This window comes from Grus americana (assembly GCF_028858705.1).
Source record: "Grus americana isolate bGruAme1 chromosome 27 unlocalized genomic scaffold, bGruAme1.mat SUPER_27_unloc_2, whole genome shotgun sequence".
Classification (NCBI taxonomy): domain Eukaryota; kingdom Metazoa; phylum Chordata; class Aves; order Gruiformes; family Gruidae; genus Grus; species Grus americana.
In genome coordinates, this window is record NW_026561297.1 from 98,914 (window position 1) to 120,472 (window position 21,559).

General features: G+C 53.8%; 1 protein-coding gene across 1 annotated transcript; it reads left to right on the plus strand.

Moving 5' to 3' along the window:
• Positions 1 to 1,485: 1,485 nt before the first annotated feature.
• Positions 1,486 to 18,607, plus strand: LOC129200090 (olfactory receptor 14A16-like). Its single transcript, XM_054811343.1, has 2 exons — positions 1,486 to 1,557; positions 17,606 to 18,607. Exons 1-2 carry the CDS (start codon positions 1,486 to 1,488, stop codon positions 18,605 to 18,607), a joined length of 1,074 nt encoding a protein of 357 aa, XP_054667318.1.
• Positions 18,608 to 21,559: the final 2,952 nt, after the last annotated feature.

Genomic DNA, 21,559 nt, shown 5'->3' on the forward strand with positions numbered 1-21,559 from the left:
CAACTCTGGGGCTGGTTAGAGCAGGCAAGTGGAGGCAGTGATGACAGGTAGGCAAAGGCAATGGCAAGGTGGCTCTGATGCTGAGTAATCCTGGGTGTGTTTGATCAAGCCAAAGGGCCAAGCTGTGACCCCCAGCCCCTGGGAGGGGAGGTCCTGTCCCACACACAGGGCTCAGGGCTCTTCCTGGGGCAGGGTTTTGTGGGGACATGGCAGAAAGACCTCAGCTCTGTTGGGAGCTTTCAACTTTGTCATCTCCCTTGACCATCTCCACCACAGGTTGTCCTATGGTGTCGTATGCCTGCACCTGTTTCCTTGAAGGCTGTGGACATCCACTGTGCTTACCAACCTTGCTCTTACTTGAGCATCTTCCTACCCTTACTGATATCTCTCCATCCTCATGGGCTGTTTGTTGAAATACAAAGCTTTGGCTAATCCAGACTCATTCTGGGTGGCCTCTTGTACCACAGCACTGGGCCTGTTCTATGAGCATTGGGGGGACTGCAGGGAGCCACACTGGGAGCACTGGGGAAACACTGGGAGCACTATCACTGCACTGGGAGCTGTACAGGAAGTACTGGGGAGATATCCGGAGCATTGAGGTGAGCCAGTAATCAGCCCAGAGAGCACTGGGAGCACTGGTGTGGCACTGGGAGAGGTAGTGGGAGCACTTGGGTGAGCTAGGTGAGGCACTGGGACCATGGCAGCCACACTGGAGAAGCACTGTGGCATCACTGGGAGCACTGGGAGTGAGCCAAGGAGCCACAGTGAAAGAACTGGGGTGGCAGTGTAAGCCATACTGGGAGCACTGGGGTGGATTTGGGAGCACTATGGCTGCACTGGTAACACTGGGGCGGCAGTGGGAGTACTGAAGAGACCCAGTGAGTGGCAATGGCGCAGCACTGGGAGCACCGAGGGGAGCCAGGGAGCCACGCTGGGAGCACTGGTGTGGAACCAGGAGCACTGCAGGGAGCCAGGGAGCTGCTCTGGGAGTACTGGGGCAGCACTGGGAGAACCGGGGCAGCACTCTGATCCTCACTGGCAGCACTGGAGTGTCACTGGGAGGACTTCTCACCTCTGTGCCTGGCAAGATCATGGAGCGGATCCTCCTGGGAACTGTGCTCAGGCACATGGAAAACCAGGAGGTGATTGGTGACAGCCACCATGGCTTCACTAAGGGCAAATCCTGCCTGACAAAGTTGGTGGCCTTCTACGAATGGGGTTACAGCGTTGGTGGATAAGGGACGAGTGACTGACATCACCTACCTGGACTTGTGCAAGGCATTCGACACTGTCCTGCATGACATCCTTGTCTCTAAATTGGAGAGACATGGATTCGATGGAGGGACCACTCGGTGGATAAGGATGGATGGTCACACTCAAAAACTTGTGGTCAACGGCTCAATGTCCGAGTGGAGACCAGTGACGAGTGGTGTTCCTCAGGGGTTGGTATTTGGACCTGAACTGTTCAACATCTTTGTTGGCGACATGGACAGCTGGATCGAATGCAATCTCAGCAAGTTTGCCGACAACACCAAGCTGTGTGGTGCATTCGACACGGTGGAGGGAATGGATGCCATCCAGAGGGACCTTGACAGGCTGGAGAGGTGGGCCCCTGTGAACCTCATGAAGCTCAACAAGGCCAAGTGCAAGGTCCTGCACATGGGTCGGGGCAATCCCAAGCACAACTACAGGCTGGGTGCAGAATGGATTGAGAGCAGCCCTGAGGAGAGCCTTGGGAGAGCCCTGAGCCTTGGGCGTGTTGGTGATGAGAAGCTCAACATGAGCCGGCAATGAGCGCCTGCAGCCCAGAAAGCCAACCATGTCCTGGGCTGCATCAAATGCAGCGTGACCAGCAGGTCAAGGGAGGGGACTCTGTCACTCTTCTCTGCTCTCATGAGACCCCACCTGCAGGACTGCGTCCAGCTCTGGGGTCCCCAGTACAAGAAAGACATGGAGCTGTTGGTGTGAGTCCAGAGGAGGCCAGGAAGATGATCAGAGGGCTGGAGCACCTCTCCTGTGAAGACATACTGAGAGAGTTGGGTTTGTTTAGTATAGAGAAGAGAAGGTTCTGGGGAGACCTAATTCTTTCTAGGTCTTCCAGTACCTGAATGGGGCCTACAGGAAAGCTGGAGAGGGACTGTTTATCCGGGAGTGTCGTGATAGGACAAAGGGGAATTGGGTTTAAGCTAAAAGAGGGTAGATTCACACTAGATGTTTGGAAGAAATTCTTCATTGTGAGGGTGGTGAGGCACTGGAACAGGTTGCCCAGAGAAGCTGTGGATGCCCCATCCCTGGATGGTTTGAAGGCCAGGTTGGATGGAGCTTTGGGCAGCCTGGTCTAGTGGAGGGTATCCCTGGCCATGGCAGAGGGGCTGGAACTAGATGACCTTTGAGGTCCCTTCCAAACCCAAGCCATTCTGTGATGATTCTATGATGATTCTAACAGAAGGAGATATTCAGAAAGCTGGTCAAAATCTCCTTTTATGAAGGAAAAAGAAACAAACAAACAAACAACCCCCCCCCAACACCAGTTTAGACTTAAACAACAGATGAGCACAGCTTTAAGTGATGTGGAGGGAATGGATGCCATCTGTCCCAGGTAAGTTTTTGTACTCCAGTGATAGAACAGAGTGGGGTAAATTCAGTGTTGTAATCACAGTTAGTTCCTTGGCAGGTAGAACTGGTGGAGAATTTTTATTGTCATTCCTGTTCTGTCTAGTGAGAGGGTGCATACAGATTGCGTATAACAGAAAGAATCTCAGAAGATTATGAAAAAGTGAAAGATTTGAAACAGGGAGGAAATACCTTAAGAGAAGAGAAGAGAAGAGAAGAGAAGAGAAGAGAAGAGAAGAGAAGAGAAGAGAAGAGTTCAAGCTGGAAGGGACCATCTACTCCAACTGCAGAACAGGGCTATAATCACTCAAGCCATTAAAGGTCAAAGGGGCTTTGGATTATTGGGTGTGCAGTCACTGGTGTGTACATGTTCTGGCAGGGGCTTTTCCAAAGGCAACCATCACCTCAGCTGATGTACCTCCAGTGTGAACTTATCCACAGGTCACTGTCCATTTGACTCCTGTTCACACTGGAGTTTTAGCAAGTTCCCTCGCTGCCCCCAAAGCTACTCGCTGGTGGGAGCAGAGTGGAGAGAAGAAGAGATGAGATGCCCTGCAGGACTTCATGCTTACAAAGAAGGAAGAGCTGGTCAGAGGTGTAACACTCAGGGGTGAGAAAGTAGAGTGTAGGATCCTGAGAGAAGGGAAGAAGGCCAAGAGCAGGTCTTCAGGAGAGCAGAAGCTGACCTCCTGGCCGCCATGCTTCAAAGAATCCCATGGGATAAGGCCCAGCAGAGAAGAGAGGTGCAGAGAGATGTTTGATGCGCCTAATGCAGAAAGTCAAGAAAAGGTGGCCAGAGGAAGGCATGGATGAGAAAGGAGCTCCTGACAAAAACCAAGCATGCAGAGGAAGCACAGAGAAGGTGGAAGGTGGCTGCCTTCCAGCCTCAATGGTGCTGTGCTGCTGGGCTGGAGAGAGACATTTGTACGTGAGTGTCTGTCTGTGTGTGGGGGAACTGGGGAGCTGAGGTGATCCTGGGGCCAGCTCCTCTATAGACGGAAGGTCTAAGACCAGCTCCTGGAGGGATCCATGTTGTCTGTGTGTCTACACAGCTATACATTTTCCTCTAATATCACCATGCGTACAAACAGCCCCACCCTCATTTCTCCTTTCTCCACTGACCCTGGTTTGGTTTGCTTTGCACCCTCCTTTGGTGTTTTGCAGACTCTCTTCATGGCAATTCCTACCTGGGTCTGTAGAGATCTGCAACTCCTCATGCTGTTCTCTTGTGAGAGAGACCTGGAGAAACTCCGGAATTTGGCCAAAAGAAACCTCGTGACGTTGACAAGGAGAATTGGCCAGTCTGGCCTCAGGGAGAAGAACCAACCTGTACATCAGGGCCAGCTGGGACCTGCTGTGCTGAGGAGGGACTCTGAGGAGGAGAAGGGCCTGGCAACTGCGAGGGACACCATCCGAGCCAGGGGTTTCTGCTCACTGTGAAGAAGGCCACTTGCATACGGGGCTGCATTAGGATGAGCACGGTCACCCAGAGCAGGGCAGTTCTTCTGGCCCTTGACACCGCACTGGTAGGGACCCCCACACATGGCTTTGTCCCAGTTCTCGGCTCCCTCTTTTGCTGGAGCTGGGAGGAGCTGGAGAGTGGCCAGAGGAGATGTGGCCAGGTGGAGTTTGGGGCCTTAAGCAGATGGGCTGTGTGGAGGGGCTGAGAGACCTGGGCTTCTTTGGCCCCTTTGCCCAGTGTTGGAGAGGCTCAGGGCAGTCTAGGAGTAGCCTGAGACTGCTTGAAAGGTGGTTTCAGAGATGGTGGAGATTTTCTGAAAACTGGGAAACATCATGAGAAAGAGAAGATGCCACCAAGTGCATCTTGGGAGGTTGAGATGGGACACGAGGAGAAAGAAATGTCCCTGCAAGTGCAGTTCTGTGGTACAAGAGGCCACCCAGCAAGAGTCTGGATCAGTCAGAGCTTTGCATTTCAATGAACAGTCTGTGAGGATGGAGAGATATCAGTAAGGGTGGGAAGACGCTCAGGTGAGACCCAAGTTGGAAAGCAGGCTGGGTGTCAAGAGCCTGCAGGGAAAGAGGTGCAGGTGTGGGACACCGTAGGACATCCTGTGGTGGAGACATCTGGGGGCAGTGGTAAGGCTGAAAGCCCCCAACACAGCCAAGGTCTTGGTCTGCTGGGCTGTGGCTGTTCTCTCTGCAGGTGATGCCTGTGAGGAGACATCTTCTCATTAGAGCACCAGGACTTCATTGCCCCCTTGTCACAACCTGTGAGCCTGAGAAAGAGTGTGTGGTAGTCCTGCTCTAGGCATTGCACATCCCCACATCACACTGGCCCAGGAAGAGCCCTGAGCCCTGTGTGTGAGGGACAGGGTCTCCCCTCCCAGGGGCTGGGGGTCAGGGCTTGGCCCTTTGGCTTGATCAAACACACCCAGGATTACTCAGCATCAGAGCCACCTTGCCATTGCCTTTGCCTACCTGTCATCACTGCCTCCACTTGCCTGCTCTAACCAGCCCCAGAGTTGCTTTGTCAGGGATGGCCCTCAGGGGGACCCATTAATGCTCCAAGAAACTGTGGAGTTTGCATCGCACTGTGACTTCTGGAGAGGTTTCATCAGCTTCCTCTCAGGGTCTGAGCTTCATGGACTCATCCCCAAACCCACCAGAGGGGTCATTAACATGCCGCCTTGGGCTGGGCCTCTGCTTCTGGTCTCCTGGGACGGAGGGAGCTCATGGCAAGTGGGCTGTGCTGCAGAGAGACATCTCTGGCCAGGAGCAGCTCCTCTGCAGAGCCCAGCAGGGCTGAGGGCTCTGCCTGCAGGCACGGAGGGGAGAACAGCGAGGCAGAGAGAGCTTAAAGGCAGTTGGAAATGGGAGGCTTGCTGAGAGCTCAGGGAAGGAGAAATCTTCAGAGCCCTTGACACGGTAAGTCTCTGGGTGCAGGGCAATGCCGATGCGGTTCCTGGAGGCATCTCCTCAAGCTGGCAGAGCCCACAGCTCCTGGGACGTGCCAGGTGGACTCCCTGTGCAGAGGCAAGTTTGAGTGGCTGGGAATGCAGGTGTGCAGGCAGGGGTGCCCAGTTGTGTCCTGCAGAGCAGGGTCCCTGCAGCCCAGGGGCTGTGTGCCGGGGCAGGGACCCTGCCTTCTGCCAGGGTCAGCCCTCAGCCTGCCCGGGGAGCTGCCCAGGGCACTGCAGGGAGAAGCTGTGGGTGGAAGGAGCGACCCCCTGGAAGGGCAGGGCAGGGTCCTTCTGCTCTTGAGAGGGTGCTTTGTTTGTGAGGGCTGATTACAGCTTGAGATTGCCCCTGGGACATTTGCCATGGTACTTCTCAAGGAGCATTGGGATCCCCTTGGGCAGTGCCCTGCTGCCAGGAGGGGTCTGCAGGGCAGAGCTGAGCACACAGAGGGTGGGATGGGCTCTGTGAGCAGGGACAGGGAGGAGAGGTGTGGGCAGAGCACCAGCTCCTGGCAAGGACAGCTCCAGGCAGCAGAGACATGGGCAGGGAGTGGGAGGAAACTGCAGCCAAGCCCTGGGCTAGGCTGCCTTCAGGCTGCTCTCTTGTGGTCCCTCACTCTAGATGTCTGCTGGGCGTTGTCTGCTGAGCAATGAGCTGACTCTGCCTTTAGGACATCCCATCTTCAGGACATCGGACTGTCTGCTTTGCCTGTGCTGCTGGGCTTGGGAGCTGCCCCAGAAGAGCACAGCTGTGCTGTAGGATCCCAGGGAGTGCTGAGCTTTCCCTTGGAGGTCAGTTCTCTCCTCTCAGAGGCCTTTGTTTCTCTCTGAGAGGGGCTGTGTCCTTCTCTCTCCATCACAACTCCACCTCTGGGCTGGGAAAGAGAAGAGTTTGCAGATCTGCCCTTTGAATTATGACTCCCCTGCTCTCCTTAGTGTCTTTTGGGGGGGATTATTTAAAAGTAATTTCTGTTTGTCATCATCTTCAAGGCAGCAGAAGCAACAGTGCAGGGCAGCTGGCTGACAGTCTAATGGACACTGCATCTCTCCTGACTCTGCACTAAGCTACAAAGAGCTGAGCCTTTTTGCCTGTCCTGTCTCAAGACTCTTCCCATTTTCCATTATGAAATGAGCATTTCTAACCCTCAGAAGAAAACTCCCCAGATGTGATTGTGGAAAATGAAAACACAGAAAACACTTATATTAGCATGCTAAGCCTCTCTTCTGCAGCCCACACTCTTCTGAGTTGTGAGATCAGAGATTGAATTTTTCCAGTAAATGTGGATTGCATCTGACATGGGTTTTGAATATTGGAGCTGTCACAAACCAGCTCCATGTACCCACTACAGCTCAGCACAGCTGACTCCTCAGCTCCTCACAACACACTCAGCCAGCACAAACCAGAGAAAGGAAATGTATTTCAACTGGGGGGTGTTTCTATGAAAAAGAGAGTGGTTTTGCTCAGTGGATTCTGTCCTAACTTTTCGCTGTCCTTTCGTTATTAGAACTGGCCCCCATGCCAAGAAACAGCAGATGTCCAACGGCAGCTCCATCACTGAGTTCCTCCTCCTGGCATTCGCAGACACACGGGAGCTGCAGCTCTTGCACTTCTGGCTCTTCCTGGGCATCTACCTGGCTGCTCTCCTGGCCAATGGCCTCATCATCACTGCCATAGCCTGCGACCACCACCTCCACACCCCCATGTACTTCTTCCTCCTCAACCTCTCCCTCCTCGACCTTGGTACCATCTCTATCACGGTCCCTAAAGTGATGGCCAACTCACTCTCAGACAACAGGTCCATCTCCTGTGCAGGATGTGCTGCTCAAGTATTTCTATTTTTCTTCTTGCTTGGAGCTGAGTACGCACTTCTCACTGTCATGGCCTATGACCGCTACGTTGCCATCTGCCAACCCCTGCACTACGGGACCCTCCTGGGCAGCAGAGCTTGTGTCCACATGGCAGCAGCTGCCTGGGGCAGTGGGTTTCTCAATGCTGTGCTGCACACGGCCAATACATTTTCTATACCACTCTGCCATGGTAATACTGTAGAACAGTTCTTCTGTGACGTTCCCCAGATCCTCAAGCTCTCCTGCTCAGACACCTACCTCAGGGAAGTTGGGCTTCTTATTTTAAGCTGTTTTTTAGGTTTTGGCTGTTTTGTTTTCATTGTGCTGTCCTATGTGCAGATCTTCAGGGCTGTGTTGAGGATCCCCTCTGAGCAGGGACGGCACAAAGCCTTTTCCATGTGCCTCCCTCACCTGGCCGTGGTCTCCCTCCTTGTCAGCACAGGCATATTTTCCTACCTGAAACCCCCCTCCATCTCCTCCCCATCCCTGGACCTGGTGGTGACTGTTCTGTACTCGGTGGTTCCTCCAGCAGTGAACCCCCTCATCTACAGCATGAGGAACCAGGAAATCATAGATGCCCTGTGGAAACTATTTGAATACAATCTACTTCAGATCAATAAGACCCCCATTATCCCACCAGGGCTCCCTCTGTATTTCAGGAAGAGCCAGGAGTAGCTTTTCTTCATATGGGTCTGTATTTTTTTGTGTTCTTCTTTTCTCCTTAGGATTTTTGTTTATTTTATACCTGTGATATTAGTATTCTTTGCCTGTTACCTCTTTTTACTTGACCCAAACACCTCATGTACATATGGGTCCAGGCTGCCTGTCTAGATAAACTCCATGGAGAAAGCAGTGGGAATTCTCTCAGCTCCCATCTGTGCACATCTCCTCTGGAGCTGGAGGAGCAGCCCCAGCATGCAGGAGGGTTCAGGAGCCAAATGCCCAGCTGCCCCATGGAGCAGCAGCCTGGGTTGCCCTTGGGGCTGCCCCTCGCTGCCTCAGCGGGCACTCCCTGTCCGCTGCCTTCACGTCGGGGCTGCTGCTGCCCTGGAGCCATGGCCAAGGCCAGCAGCAGGACGCGGCCTGGACAGGGCTGCTCTCTCCTCCCTTCCACACTGTCCTGCTGTGTCCTGGCATTGCTGTTACCCCCAAGGTCTCGTGTAACTTGTGACAGTCCTGCTGTCTCTACAGTGGCATCCCTGTGCCTGAAGGCAGGAGCAGGCCATGTGGAGCAGCGTGCCAGAGCTGGCCTCTCTGCTAGCACCACCATAACCAGAAGGGCTCCTCAGGGCAGGGCCAGAAGGCTGGACACCCCTTCCAAAGCTGCTGTCAGGAATACACCCAAGAAGCTGCTCCCTCCAAAGGACTTTTGCTCTTTGGGGTTCTTGATGGATTCAGGGGGACAAGCTCAGAGTCCCAGAGGGATCTGTTAGGGAGCAAGGGCTGGATGAAGACCTTCCTTCTTGGTTGCACATGTCCATTCAGACAAGAACTGGTCTTTGGCTTATCTACCTGGTGCTGTCCCACCTGCAGTGGGGCTGATGGCAGATGTCATCCTGGAGAAGAATGGAGATCTGCCAGGAGAAGTGAGGGGATCTCCAGGAATAGTGTGTGAGTCGGAGGTGGCAGAGAGTGGCACCTCATAAAATGAGTGACAATCCAAGGAGGAGTGTCCCAGAGGAGAAGGCAAACCTGAGGAGACCATGGGCTAACGAGGGCTCTGCAATGGCAGGAGAGGCTGTGAGGAGCCAGAAGGCAAAGGGACATAAGTCTAGACAGTGGTTCATCACACCATCATGGAAACCCTGTGGGCTGGACCTAGTGCAGCCCTCCCCTGCCCTTTGTGCCACTGGAGACACACCATGGTCCTACCAAGCACTGTCCTTGTCTTCTGAGCCATCAGGGAAGATGGAAAGGGGCTCAGCAGCTGTGATCCCCTCTGGCTGGCTCTGCTTCCCACCCTGACCAGCATGGCCAGTGCAGGGTCACCCCATGGCCCCGGGGCACCACAGCCCCCTCGCTCTGCAGAGCAGCCCCACCAGCTTGGGGCCCTGCAGGGAGCATGGGGAGGGAACCAGGAACGGCCGGCCAGGCCAGCACAGACACGCTCACCTGGGAAAAGGCTCTCTGCAGAGCAGGGATGACTCTGGAGGAGATCAAAGGAGCATTTCTGTGCCTGAAAGGAGGAATCAATGAGAAAGGGAAACCTCTTTCTGCAGGCACCCACTGGCAGCAGGCTCTTCTGTCCCCTGGCCGGGACTCTTGGTGGCATGGAGAGAGCGAGAAGGTGCCCCAGGGCATTCATCACCCCCCAGCCTCTCCCATCAGCCATTTCCAGCCCTGGTCACTCCCCCAGTTCTTGGTGGTTGGGCTCTGTGGCCATCTCCTTCCTGCTGTTGGTCTTGGTGCCTGTGTTGGGGAAACAGCCAGCCCTGCCCCAGCCTCCTGCCTTGCCCAGACCTTGGCAGAGCCCCGAGCAGGGCTGTCTGGGAACCCGTGCATGGGACATAGCTGGGGCTTGGCTGGGGCTGGGCACTGCTTGGCTGCAGAAGAAGGAGGGCTGCTGAGGAAGGACACTGAGGTCTGGCATGGGCACTTGTGGTGGAGGACACATCCCCGCCCTAAACACACCCTGTCCTGTGCAGTGTCTGATGATGGGGGCCCTGGGGGCATGTGTGGGGCAGTGGGGCTGCACAGGGGCAGGGATGGGTCACGGATGGGAGCCACAACACAACGATGAGGAGGTGGAAGCCGGGACAGGCTATGAAGGAGGAATTTAGAAAGATGACCTGAGTGTGTGGGCATGTGTTTAGGAAAGCCAGAGCTCGGCTGGAGCTGATGGGGGCTGCAGGCACCATCAAGAGCAAAATGAAGAGCTTCAGCCACTGTGTTTGAAGTAAAAGGCTGAACAAGGAACATGCTGCTGAATGATGAGGGGGGTCGTAACAGCAGACACAGGTGGGGCTGAGTGACTCAACGCCTTCCTTGCCTTAGACTGTGCTCAAAAGTTCTGCCAGGCCTCTGCTCAGTGAAAGGGCTGAAGGAGGAGGAGAGCAGGTATTGAGAGGAACCTCATGAAACCCCCCAAGGACAAGTGCCAGGTTCTGCCCCTGCAGGGGACTCACGCTGGCAATGGCACAGGCTGGGGACTGCCTGGCTGGGGAGCAGCTCTGTGGGAAAGGTCTTGGTGGGCAGGGAGCTGGACAGGAGGCAGCCGTGTGCCCTGGCAGCAAGGGAGGACAGCAGTGCCCTGGGCTGTAGGACCAGCAGCATGGCCAGGAGATGGAGGGTAGGGATTTACCCTCTCTATGTGGAAAGTTTCTAGTCCACATCCAGAACACTGTGTCCACTTTTGGGAACCCCAAGAATGGAAAGGTGTTGACCATCTGGAGTGGGTTTAGTGAAGGGCCTTGAGATGGTCAGGGGGCTGGATCAGTGTCTCTGTGAGGAAAGGCTGATGAAGCTGGGCTCCTTCAGCCTGGAGAAGGGATGGCTGAGACCTCAAAGCAAGGGGGATCTCACCTTTTTCACCATGAGGCTAGCCAAGCATTGGAACAAGCATTGATCACCGTGAGAGATTGTAAAGTCCTTTGTCCTTGCAGGTTTTCAAGACCCAGGTGGACAAAGACCTGTGGAACCAGGTCTGACCATTTACCTGGCCTGTCTTGGATTAGAGAGTTTTTCTATAGACTTCTCAACATCTACTCTGAAACTCAATGATCTTATCATCCTTAAATCTCTTGTCCAATATCTTATCAGCAGATGAGAGAACAGATGTTTATGGGGTACAAATCCTCCTGTGACCAGCACAGACAACTAAGAAAAACATCTCCTCCAGCCTGGTAGGCTGGGAGGCACTGCCTCAGCTCTCCATTACACCTAAAGCTCATTGCATCCTCCCTTATCCACCTCAAAGGCCATGGTCTGGACCCTGAAGCTCCTACATGGAATTTTTATGAATCAGGGAAGCTGAATGCCACCCATGACTAAATGCATTCCTGGTGTTCATGAACAGCAAGGAGTTTCTCTTTCTGGTGCATTCCCAGGTCGCATGGACTCCACTTTCAGCAGCCTAATTATCTCTTCAGCCAACTCCTTCACTGGGGTTATAGCTATCCTGTCCAATCTCTCTCTCTCAAACATCTCTGGTGGGGCTGTTCCCTGTGGATGGTGAACCTCATTGGAGGCAGCTTGGACTTGGCTTGAAGTTGAGGAGCGTGGGTTATTGTTTATGAAACTTCACCCTGCTTTCCTTCTGTGTGTTTGCCATGCAGAGCAACGCAGGTGTGCCTGTGTGCAGCCAGGTCCCTAAGGAAAGCAGGTGGGAGTTGGTGCAAAGGAGCTGTAACCTCCAGCTGCAGACTTGGGTGAGAAGTGTGATGTGAGGAGAAGTGATGCAAGTCCCAGGTGGCCCATGAGAGAGATGGCAGGGCTGGGGAGGTGATGAGGAAGGTTGTCCATGCAGTGCCTGTCCTCAATGAGGAGCTCTTCCTACCCATCCTGACTTCATTAGGAGACCCCCTTGCCCAATATGGACTGGAGAATGCTACTATAACTTCTTCTGTAAATTAAAAACAAACAAACAAACAAACAAACAAAATCCCCAAAAACCCAACAAAAAAACCTCTAACCAAACCCAAGCTCTTAAAAATCAAAAATACTCCTTTTTGTAGGGCTCACTGAATTCTTTGAAATCTTTGACTTCACATACACCCTGGAGACCTCTCCAATTAGTTGTGTAAGTCTTGAAGACTTGCAGAAAATAACAGGAGGAGACATGGCTTGGTGCATTTTAATGAGCTCCCTGGTGTATTTGATGCTGAGGCCAGGAACTAAGACACTGAGAGAAGCCTGAGGAAACCACTGAAGAAGTCACTGTCAAAAGCAATGCCTACAGTTTCAGGGAGTGTTAATGGGTCCCACTGGGATCCATCACTGACAAAGCCACCCTGGGGGCTGGTTAGAGCAGAAGACTAGAGGCAGTGATGACAGGTAGGCAAAGGCAATGTTAAGGTGGCTCTGAGGCTGAGTAACCCTCGATGTGTCACATCTGCTGCGCTTGGCAGAGGAGCTGCTCCTGGCCAGAGATGTCCCTCTGCAGCACAGCCCACTTGCCATGAGCTCCCTCTGTCCCAGAAGCCTGGACTAGCTCAGCAGCAGAGGACCAGCCCAAGGTGGCATGTTAATGACCCCTCTGGTGGGTTTGGGGATGAGTCCATGAACCTCAGGCATGGAGCAGCACCTGAAGAGACCTCTCAAGAAGTCAAACTCAGACACAATCTCCAAAGTTTCTCAGAGTGTTAATGGGTGCCCCTGAGAACCATTACCAACAAAGCCTCCCCAGGGGCTCGTTAGAGCAGAGAACTGGAAGCAATAATGGCAGGAAGGCCAAGACAATGTAAAGGTGGCTCTGATGCTGAGGATATCTGGAATCTTTGCATCCAGCCAAACGGACAAGCCCTGACCCCCAGCCCCTGGCAAAGGGAGATCCTGTCCCTCACACATTGCGCAGGGCTCTTCCTGGGGCAGTGGGGTGTGGGGATGTGCAATGCCTGGAGCAAGGCTGTGGAATGACATCTGCCAGGCTCCTGGGTGGGGATGAGGAGGCCATGAGGCCCGAGTGCCCTAAGGGTAAGGTGTTTCCTCACTGGCATCAGTGGCAGAGACAACAGCCATGGCCAAGGAGGCAAAGACCTCAGATCTGTTGGAGGGTTTCAGCTTTGCACGGCCCTAGATTGTCTCCACCACAGGCTGTCCTACAGTGTCCCACACCTGTCCCTAGTTCCCGGCATGCTGCAGACATCCACTCTGCTTCTCCACCCTGCTCTGACCTGAGCAACTCATTCCCCTGACTGCTATCTCTCCATCCCTGCGAGGTATGCCTTGAAACACAAAGCCATGGACTGAGCCAGGCTCCCTCGGGGGGTCTGATTATACCACAGCGCTGCCCTCGGAGGGACATTTCTTTCTCCTTGTGTCCACTTTAAGCATCCCAACCCTCCATCTCTGGTATGATTTCTTTCCCATGCTGTCTCCCACTATGAAGAAAAGCTCCTCCAGCTCTGGAACCACACTTCAACCACTCTATGGCTACTCCTGTACTTCCCGGAGCCTCTCCACCACTGGGCCAAAGGGCTGAAGAAGCCCATGTCCCTCAGCTTCCACACGCAGGGCATGTGCCCTGAACCTCACCTTGGCAGACCTCTTCTGGGCATTCTCCAGTGCCTCCCCGCTCCTCCAAAATGGGGAGCCACACCCTGGGACACACCTGTGTGTGGGGGGCCACTGCAGGACCCAGGATTTTCTCAGGATCACAGCTCAGCCAGTCAGGTCACAGCTAGCCCTGGTCTATAGGGCTGTTCTTCCTCCTGATGCAGGACTGACCACTTCTCCTTCTCCTCCTCAAACCCAGGCCAAGCCCCAGAGTTTCACAAGGTCCCCCTGGACTGACACTCCTTTTAGGCAGCCCTTAATTTTTGTGTGCAAGTGGCTCACCCTGATGGTGGTGTCTCCCACAAGGTAACAGCAGGAGGAGTTGCAGGATGCTGCAGATAACAGAAGGAGGTTCTAGTTCTATGGAATTAATGAACCAGGAAGGCATTACCATGACAGCCATCTCCAAAATACCAAATGAGGGTAAAAAGGAAGCTAATGCAGGGCCAGTGAAGAAAGGGTGACTGAGGATTGGGCTGTTTGTGTGCTAGGATATGTTAGTGTGAAATGGGCACCTATATAGGCACATTGTATGTGTATGCTCACAGAGCTAGACCCTCACAGTGGTCTCATGTTGCCACTAGGGCCTGAAACATTCAAAGTTCAGTGGTTCGTTGTGGATGACAGTTTCTTCAGACAGAACAGGCTCTCCTTACAGCCTGCGACAGCCATGCCTTGCAACAGGGTGACAAATGAGAGTGACACATGCAGGAAGTGATGGCGTGAGGGTGATGATATTCCAACATCCCCGAGGTCCCTTGCCAACCCAATAAAATCCAGTAGGATTGGAAGAACCCTAAACCTCTCAGGCATGCATTTGTAAGGTTGACCTTACCAGTATGAGAGGCTGAGAGAGGTGGGGTTGTTCAATGGTGAGAAGAGAGGGCTTTGGGAAGAACTGAAAATGACCCATATACCACTACCAAGAGGTCATCAGCAAGACAGATCCAGGCTTTTCCCTGTTCTGTGTGAGGAAAAACTGTTTAGCCATGAAGAGAGTGAAGCACTGGAGCAGTGATGTTGTGCTGTGTCAGTCCCTGGAAGAGTTCAAAGGCAACATGAAGAACTCCCTGAGCAACCTGGTGTGACCTGATAGCTGCCCTTGCTGTGTGATGCACATTGGCCTCGAGACCTCCTAGGGTCCCTTCCCAGCACGAATGACTGTCCATTTCCTTCCACCACAGGTCTTCCCTTCTCCATGGTAAGGAAAGCACTCAGGTTCCCCATGACCATGAGGAAAGTCAGACTAAGTTTGGTCAGGTCATCTGTGTCATTCCTGTCCCAAACCACTCACTGCTGCTCACATGCAGAGCTGCATGGCAGGTACCCCCAAAACAGCCTTGATCTAGTGTTCTGCTTCACCGTCTATTTCCTTTCTCCCTCTTCTCTTCCCTTTGATCCTTCTTGTACCCTCCCACACTAACAGCCCACCTCTGTTCACTCTTTCCTCACTGGCCCGGGCTTTGCTGGCTTTGAAGCTGTTTCTGAGATGGTCACCATGGATAATCCTATGTTGGAAGGAAATTGCATTAAAGTAGCACCACCTTCTACTATTTGTATTACCCTGCAACTCCCCGTGCTGTTACCTTGTGAGGGACACCACCATCACGGTGACCATCTGCACACAAATATTGAGCTTTAGTCTGGGGGACCTTGAGAAACTCTGGGATTTAGAGAACAGAAACCTCTTGAAATGTTACAAGGAGAAGTGGCCAGTCCTGCACTGGGGGGAAGAATAAGCCTGGACCCGTGTGTCCCTCTGTGGAGCTTCCTGTTGTAGTCAAATGGGGAGGAATGGAGAGAGTCCCGAGGAGGATGGCCAATATAGGACGTGGGGCCTCAAGCACATGCCCTGTCTGGGGAGGCTGAAGGACCTGAGCTTCTTCAGGCTGCTGAAGCGGAGGCTCAGAGCACCACAGTCACAACCTGCAGCTACTTGAAGGATGCTGTCAGTGATGCTGGAGCTTTTCTTCATAGTGGAAAAAAAAGCAGGAAAAAGGAAGAGCACCACAAAGTGTGGCTTGGGAGGCTGAGACGAGAAATGAGGAGAAGGAAATGTGCCTCCAAGGGCAGTGCTGACATAGAATAGGGTGCCCAGAGGGAGTCTGGACCAGCCCATGGCTTTCTCTTTCAAGGAACAGCCAGGGAGGATGCAGCGATATCAGTAAGGCCAGTGAGATATTGGGGTGAAATGGAAAAAAGGATTGGGTGTCTTCAAAGAAAGAGGTGCAGGTGTGGGACACTGTAGGGCAGGCTGTATTGGACACTGCTGAGGGCTGTGGCAAGGCTGAAAGACCCCAACCACAGATGACCTCTGCATCACCATGGCTATGGCTATTGTCTCTGCAGTCAGGGCCTACCAGAAGGTGCCTTCAATTGATTCAGGAAGAACTCATGACCTCCTTGCTCCACCCAGAAGGGTCATGCCAGGCATTGCACATCCCCACATCCCACTGCCCCAGGAAGAGCCCTGAGCAACATGTGAGGGACAGGGTCTCCCTTCCCAGGGGCTGGCGGTCAGGGCTTGTCCATCTGGCTTCACTTAACACTTCCAGGTTACTCAGCATCAGAGCCACCTTGACATTGGTTTTGTCTACTTGTCATTATTGCTTCCAGTTTCCTGCTCTAACGAGCCCCTGGGGAGGCTTTGTTGGTAATGTCCCTCAGGGGGACCCATTAACCCTCTGAGAAACTTTGGAGTTTACATCTGAGTTTGACTTCTTGGGAGGTTTCATCAGCTTCCTCTCAGGGTCTGAGCTTCATGGACTCATCCCCAAACCCACCAGAGGGGTCATTAACATGCCACCTTGGGCTGGTCCTCTGCTGCTGCTCTCCTGGGACAAAGGGAGCTCATGGCAAGTGGGCAGTGCTGCAGAGAGACATCTCTGGCCAGGAGCAGCTCCTCTGCAGAGCACAGCAGGGCTGAGGGCGCTGGGAGAGGAGTGAGGCAGAGAATGGGAGGATGCTGAGAGCTCAGGGAAGGAGAAATCTTCAGAGCCCTCTACACAGTAAGTCTCTGGGTGCAGGCAAGTGCCACTGCGGTTCCTGAAGGGTTCTCCTCAAGCTGTCACAGGTCACAGCCTATGGGACCTTTCTCCGGTGTAGAAGGTAAGGGCATCCTCCAGCGCAGGGTTCCCTGCAGCACGGTCAGAGGGACAGAGCATGACGGCTGCCTTGTCCCGGGGTTGGCTGCAGGGTGTGAGGGTGGGTGTGCAGCCAGGGGTGCCCAGTTGTGTCCTTCAGAGCAGGGTCCCTGCAGCCCAGGGGCTGTGTGCCGGGGCAGGGACTCTGCCGCCTGCCCGGGTCAGCCCTCAGCCTGCCCGGGGAGCTCCCCAGGGCACTGCAGGGAGAAGCTGTGGGTGGAAGGAGCGACCCCCTGGAAGAGCAGGGCAGGGTCCTTCTGATGTCAAGAGGGTGCTGTGTGGGTCAGGGCTGCTCACAGCTCCAGATCACTCCCAGCACATGTCCCAGGGGACTTCTCAAGAAGCACATCAAGGCAGGGGCTACCTGGAAGGTAAGGTGATTTCTGAAGTCTGTGCTTTTCCCGTTTCTTGTGGTGGTGGTGGTGCAGAAATATGGTCATGGAGCTCTCAGGGTAGCACCACAGTGCGAGACACTGACAGCATGACAGCCATTGGTCAACACCTCTTCAAGGAACCTGATAAAGTCCCTTCACTCACCTCAGCCTCCTCCTCAGGTGGGAAAGGGGTAACAGGAGAAAAATCAACAAAACAAACCCCCACAGTTCTGTTCTGCACTCAGGTGAATTGGGAGAGACAATGGTCAAATCTCTCTTATATCACGGGTAGATTTAACCTGTGATCACTCCTGTTTCCTCTCTGTCTGTTGCTGCACAGCAGGACTGACTCCTCTGGAGCCCATAGAAGAGGCCCCTGCTCTGCATTGCACCCTCAGCCAGCACAAACCAAGGATCATGCCAGGATCTGTGTGCAGACAGACAGAGGACACTTGTGGTTGCTTACTGTGATGAATGGAATAGGTTCTGCTCACAGGTGTCCGTCCTAACTCTTCACTGCGTTTCTCCCCCTTGGACAGGCCCTCGTGTGCAGAGGGAACAAATGTTTAACGGCAGCTCCATCACTGAGTTCCTCCTCCTGGCATTCGCAGACACACGGGAGCTGCAGCTCTTGCACTTCTGGCTCTTCCTGGGCATCTACCTGGCTGCTCTCCTGGGCAATGGCCTCATCATCACTGCCATAGCCTGCGACCACCACCTCCACACCCCCATGTACTTCTTCTTCCTCAACCTCTCCCTCCTCGACCTGGGATCCATCTCCACCACTGTCCCTAAAGCCATGGCCAACTTAATCTGGGACAACAAGGCCATCTCCTACACAGGATGTGCTGCCCAGTTCTTTTCTCTTATCTTCATGATTTCAGCAGAATTTTATCTTCTCACAGTCATGGCCTATGACCGCTACGTTGCCATCTGCCAACCCCTGCACTACGGGACCCTCCTGGGCAGCAGAGCTTGTGTCCACATGGCAGCAGCTGCCTGGGGCACTGGGTTTCTCAATGCTGTGCTGCACACGGCCAATACATTTTCTATACCACTCTGCCAGGGCAATGCCCTGGACCAGTTCTTCTGTGAAATCCCCCAGATCCTCAAGCTCTCCTGCTCACATTACTACCTCAGGGAAGTTGGGCTTATTGTGGTTGGTGCCTGTTTATTCTTACTGTGTTTTGTTTTCATTGTGGTGTCCTATGTGCAGATCTTCAGGGCCGTGCTGAGGATCCCCTCTGAGCAGGGACGGCACAAAGCCTTTTCCATGTGCCTCCCTCATATGGCTGTTGTCTCACTATTCATCGGCACCTCATTTTTTGCTCACCTGAAGCCCCCCTCCATCTCCTCCCCATCCCTGGACCTGGTGGTGGCAGTTCTGTACTCGGTGGTGCCTCCAGCAGTGAACCCCCTCATCTACAGCATGAGGAACCAGGAGCTCAAGGAGGCCCTGAGGAAACTCATCCAATGGACCTTGCACCACCAACTGTAATTTGTCTCCCCTTCTCTGCAGAGTGCCCAGGGTATATTTTAGGCCAGTACTCTGGGTTTTTTTTTCTCTTATCATCATCGTTAGAAGTAATTGCTTGGGTTCATAGCACTTCTCTTGAGGTGCTGTCCTGTTGTGTCTGATCCTTGAAGAACCATGTGTCACCTTTTGCCTTCCTAATAGCCTCTCTGCAATAAAAGGGGATCTCCTGAGGGAGGTGCCTGCAGCCTGGGCTCTCCTTCATACAGTTGTGGCTAAGAACAAGCCAGAGGAATTGGACTTTCCAAGTCTCTTCCGCCTGGTTTTCTCCTTCTCTTTGGGGAAATAATCTCATGGTATCACTGTTAGACACCAAGCACTTAGTTGAAGGCTCTCGTCTTGGTGTCCAGGGGCATTGGAAATGGTGCGCAAGCTCCCAGTCACCTTCCTCATGCTGTCGCAGGTATGACGGGCCTGATGGCAGAGTGGAAAGGAATCTGGTGTGGTCAGGAGAGGATGGGGACACTGCAGGTACTCCTGGGTGGGAAGTGAATGGAGACTCAGAAGGTGAAAGACCCTGAGATGAAGTGCCCCCAGGGCAGAGCACTCACTCCAGGTACCCGCAAAGAAAGACTCTGCAGTGCTGTGGGAGTCCGTGAAGATGCAGCAGGCACAGGGCAGGAGAGTGGAGAGATGCAGGAGGTGCCTGAGGAGCCGCAGGGCCAGGACTCTGCTGGTGTCCTGGGGAGCAGGGCTGGCGGGGAGGCAGAGTGGGGCAAAGGCAGTCAGGGCTGGGGATCCCCTGCAGCGTCAATGCAGGAGAGGCCGAGAGGGAGTGGCCTGCGCTGGCACTTGGGGCCAGCTGCAGGCCTGGGGCCGATGGGGAGGCTGAGCCCCCCCTCTGCCTCCCAGCAGCTGCTGTGCCCTTCCGAGGGGCTGGGGCTGTGGGCTGAGTGCCCAGAGCTCTGCAGCAGCCCAGACTGCCAGCCCAGACTGGGCTGCTCTGCTGGGCTGCGCTGGGGAGAGGGCAGGGAAGGTGGGGGAGAGGGGGAGGAGATGGGCTGGACTGGAAAGTAGTGCCTGCACTTCAGGGCTGGGGGGCCATGTTGGGCAGCAGGGCTTGGCCAGCCCAGCTGAGGAGGTCTCCTTGCCCCACACTCTTCAGCCCACTGTCAGCCTATAGGCATTGCCACAGTGCCTCTGCGCTGGCTGCTGGGTGTCTCCATGTGCCCTGCTCTGAGCCCATGCAGGGACCTGCCGTGGGTGTCTCTGCTGGAGCTGGTCACCATGGCCTGCCTGCACAGTCCCAGGAGATCCTGGACAGGCTGCCCTTGGCGATGGGCTGTGATGGTCCTCAGCCCACAGCAGGTTCTGAGCAGCAGCCCAGGAATGCTTCCCTGGGGATGAGTGCCTCACGCTGTGCTGGCTGCACATGTGAGCCTTGGGGGATGTCCTCACACTATGGTTCTTCTGGGTACAAAAGGGGAACCATCGTCTCCCAAAGTGATTTCAGCTGGGTGGGAGCTGCCAGTGTTGCAGAAAGGCTGGCACACAGAAAGACTATTTGAAAAAGGACAATCATTTCATTGGGCTCTAGTCCAAACCCCTCCTCAGACAGCTCCTGATAGATCAGGTGCTCAGGGCCTTGTCTCAACAAACTTGGAATATCTCCACTGGCTGAGATCCCACCATCTCCCCCGGGCCCTGGCTCCAGTGTTTGGCTCTGAGGGCTTTCTCAAAACAGGGCAGCTCTCTCAGCCTCTCCTTGGACATAACATGCTCCAGGCCTTGACCACCCTTCTGGCCACTGCTGGAAAATCTCCACTCGGTCAGGGTCGGTCTGGCTGCTGCTGTGGACCAGAGGCTGGATCATGAGCTGTCCTGGTGTCAGCTGAGACACAGTTAATTGTCTTCCCAGCAGCCAGTCTGGGGCTGTGTTTGGGATTTGTGCTGGAAACAGTGTTGATAACATAGAGTTGTTTTTGTTACAGAGAGATGTTTTTATTGCTGAGCAGGGCTTACACAGTGTCAAGGCCTTTCCTGCTCCCCACACCGCCCCTCCAATGGATGGCTGGGGGTGCACAAGGAGTTGGGAGGGGACACAGCCGGGACAGCTGACCCCAACTGACCTAAGAGACATTCCATACCATATGATGTCATGCTCAGCTTATAAAGGGCTTGGGGAAGAGGAAGGACAGGGGGGTGATGGCATTTGGAGTGATGGCGTTTGTCTTCCCAAGTCACCGTTACGCGTGATGGAGCCCTGCTTTCCCGGAGATGGCTGAACACCTGCCTGCCCATGGGAAGTGAGGAATGAATTCCTTGCTTTGCTTTCCTTGTGCACACCGCTTTTGCTTTACTTATTGAACTGTCTTTATCTCAGCCCACGGGTTTTCTCACTGTGACTCTTCCGACTCTCTCCCCCATCCCGCTGTGGGGGAGTGAGCAAGCGGCTGTGTGGTGCTCAGTTGCTGGTTGGGGTAAAACCATGACACAAGCTGACCTCATGAGTTGGAGAAATGCATTCACAGTGAATGCTGCTACACTGCCCTGATGGCTGAAGGCAACTCCCTGAACTGGAATTGTGTAAACTTACCCGTTGTCTCGCAGCACATGCCAGGGAAATGGCTTGCAGCCTTGTAAAGCTACGAATAAGTGACAAAACCCAGAACAAATCCACCTCAGTTAACTTCTTGTATAAAATTAGGATCTCTCAGAACAGAAATATGTTGGAGCTGTTCACTGTGGTGGACAAATCATAGCAAGACTTGGCAAAATATTAAACTGCAACAGACTTCTCATTTCAACAGAAGGCTGATGGATGAAGAGGTAGCATGCCATGTGTGCTCCTTTCTCTCTTAACAGCCCTTCTTGGTATATGCCTGGCAGTCTGCTACACTTGAGAGAGAAATAAGATTTTCATTCATTTCTCTTAAATTCCAAAAGGGGGACAGATTCTTTTGGACATAATCACTC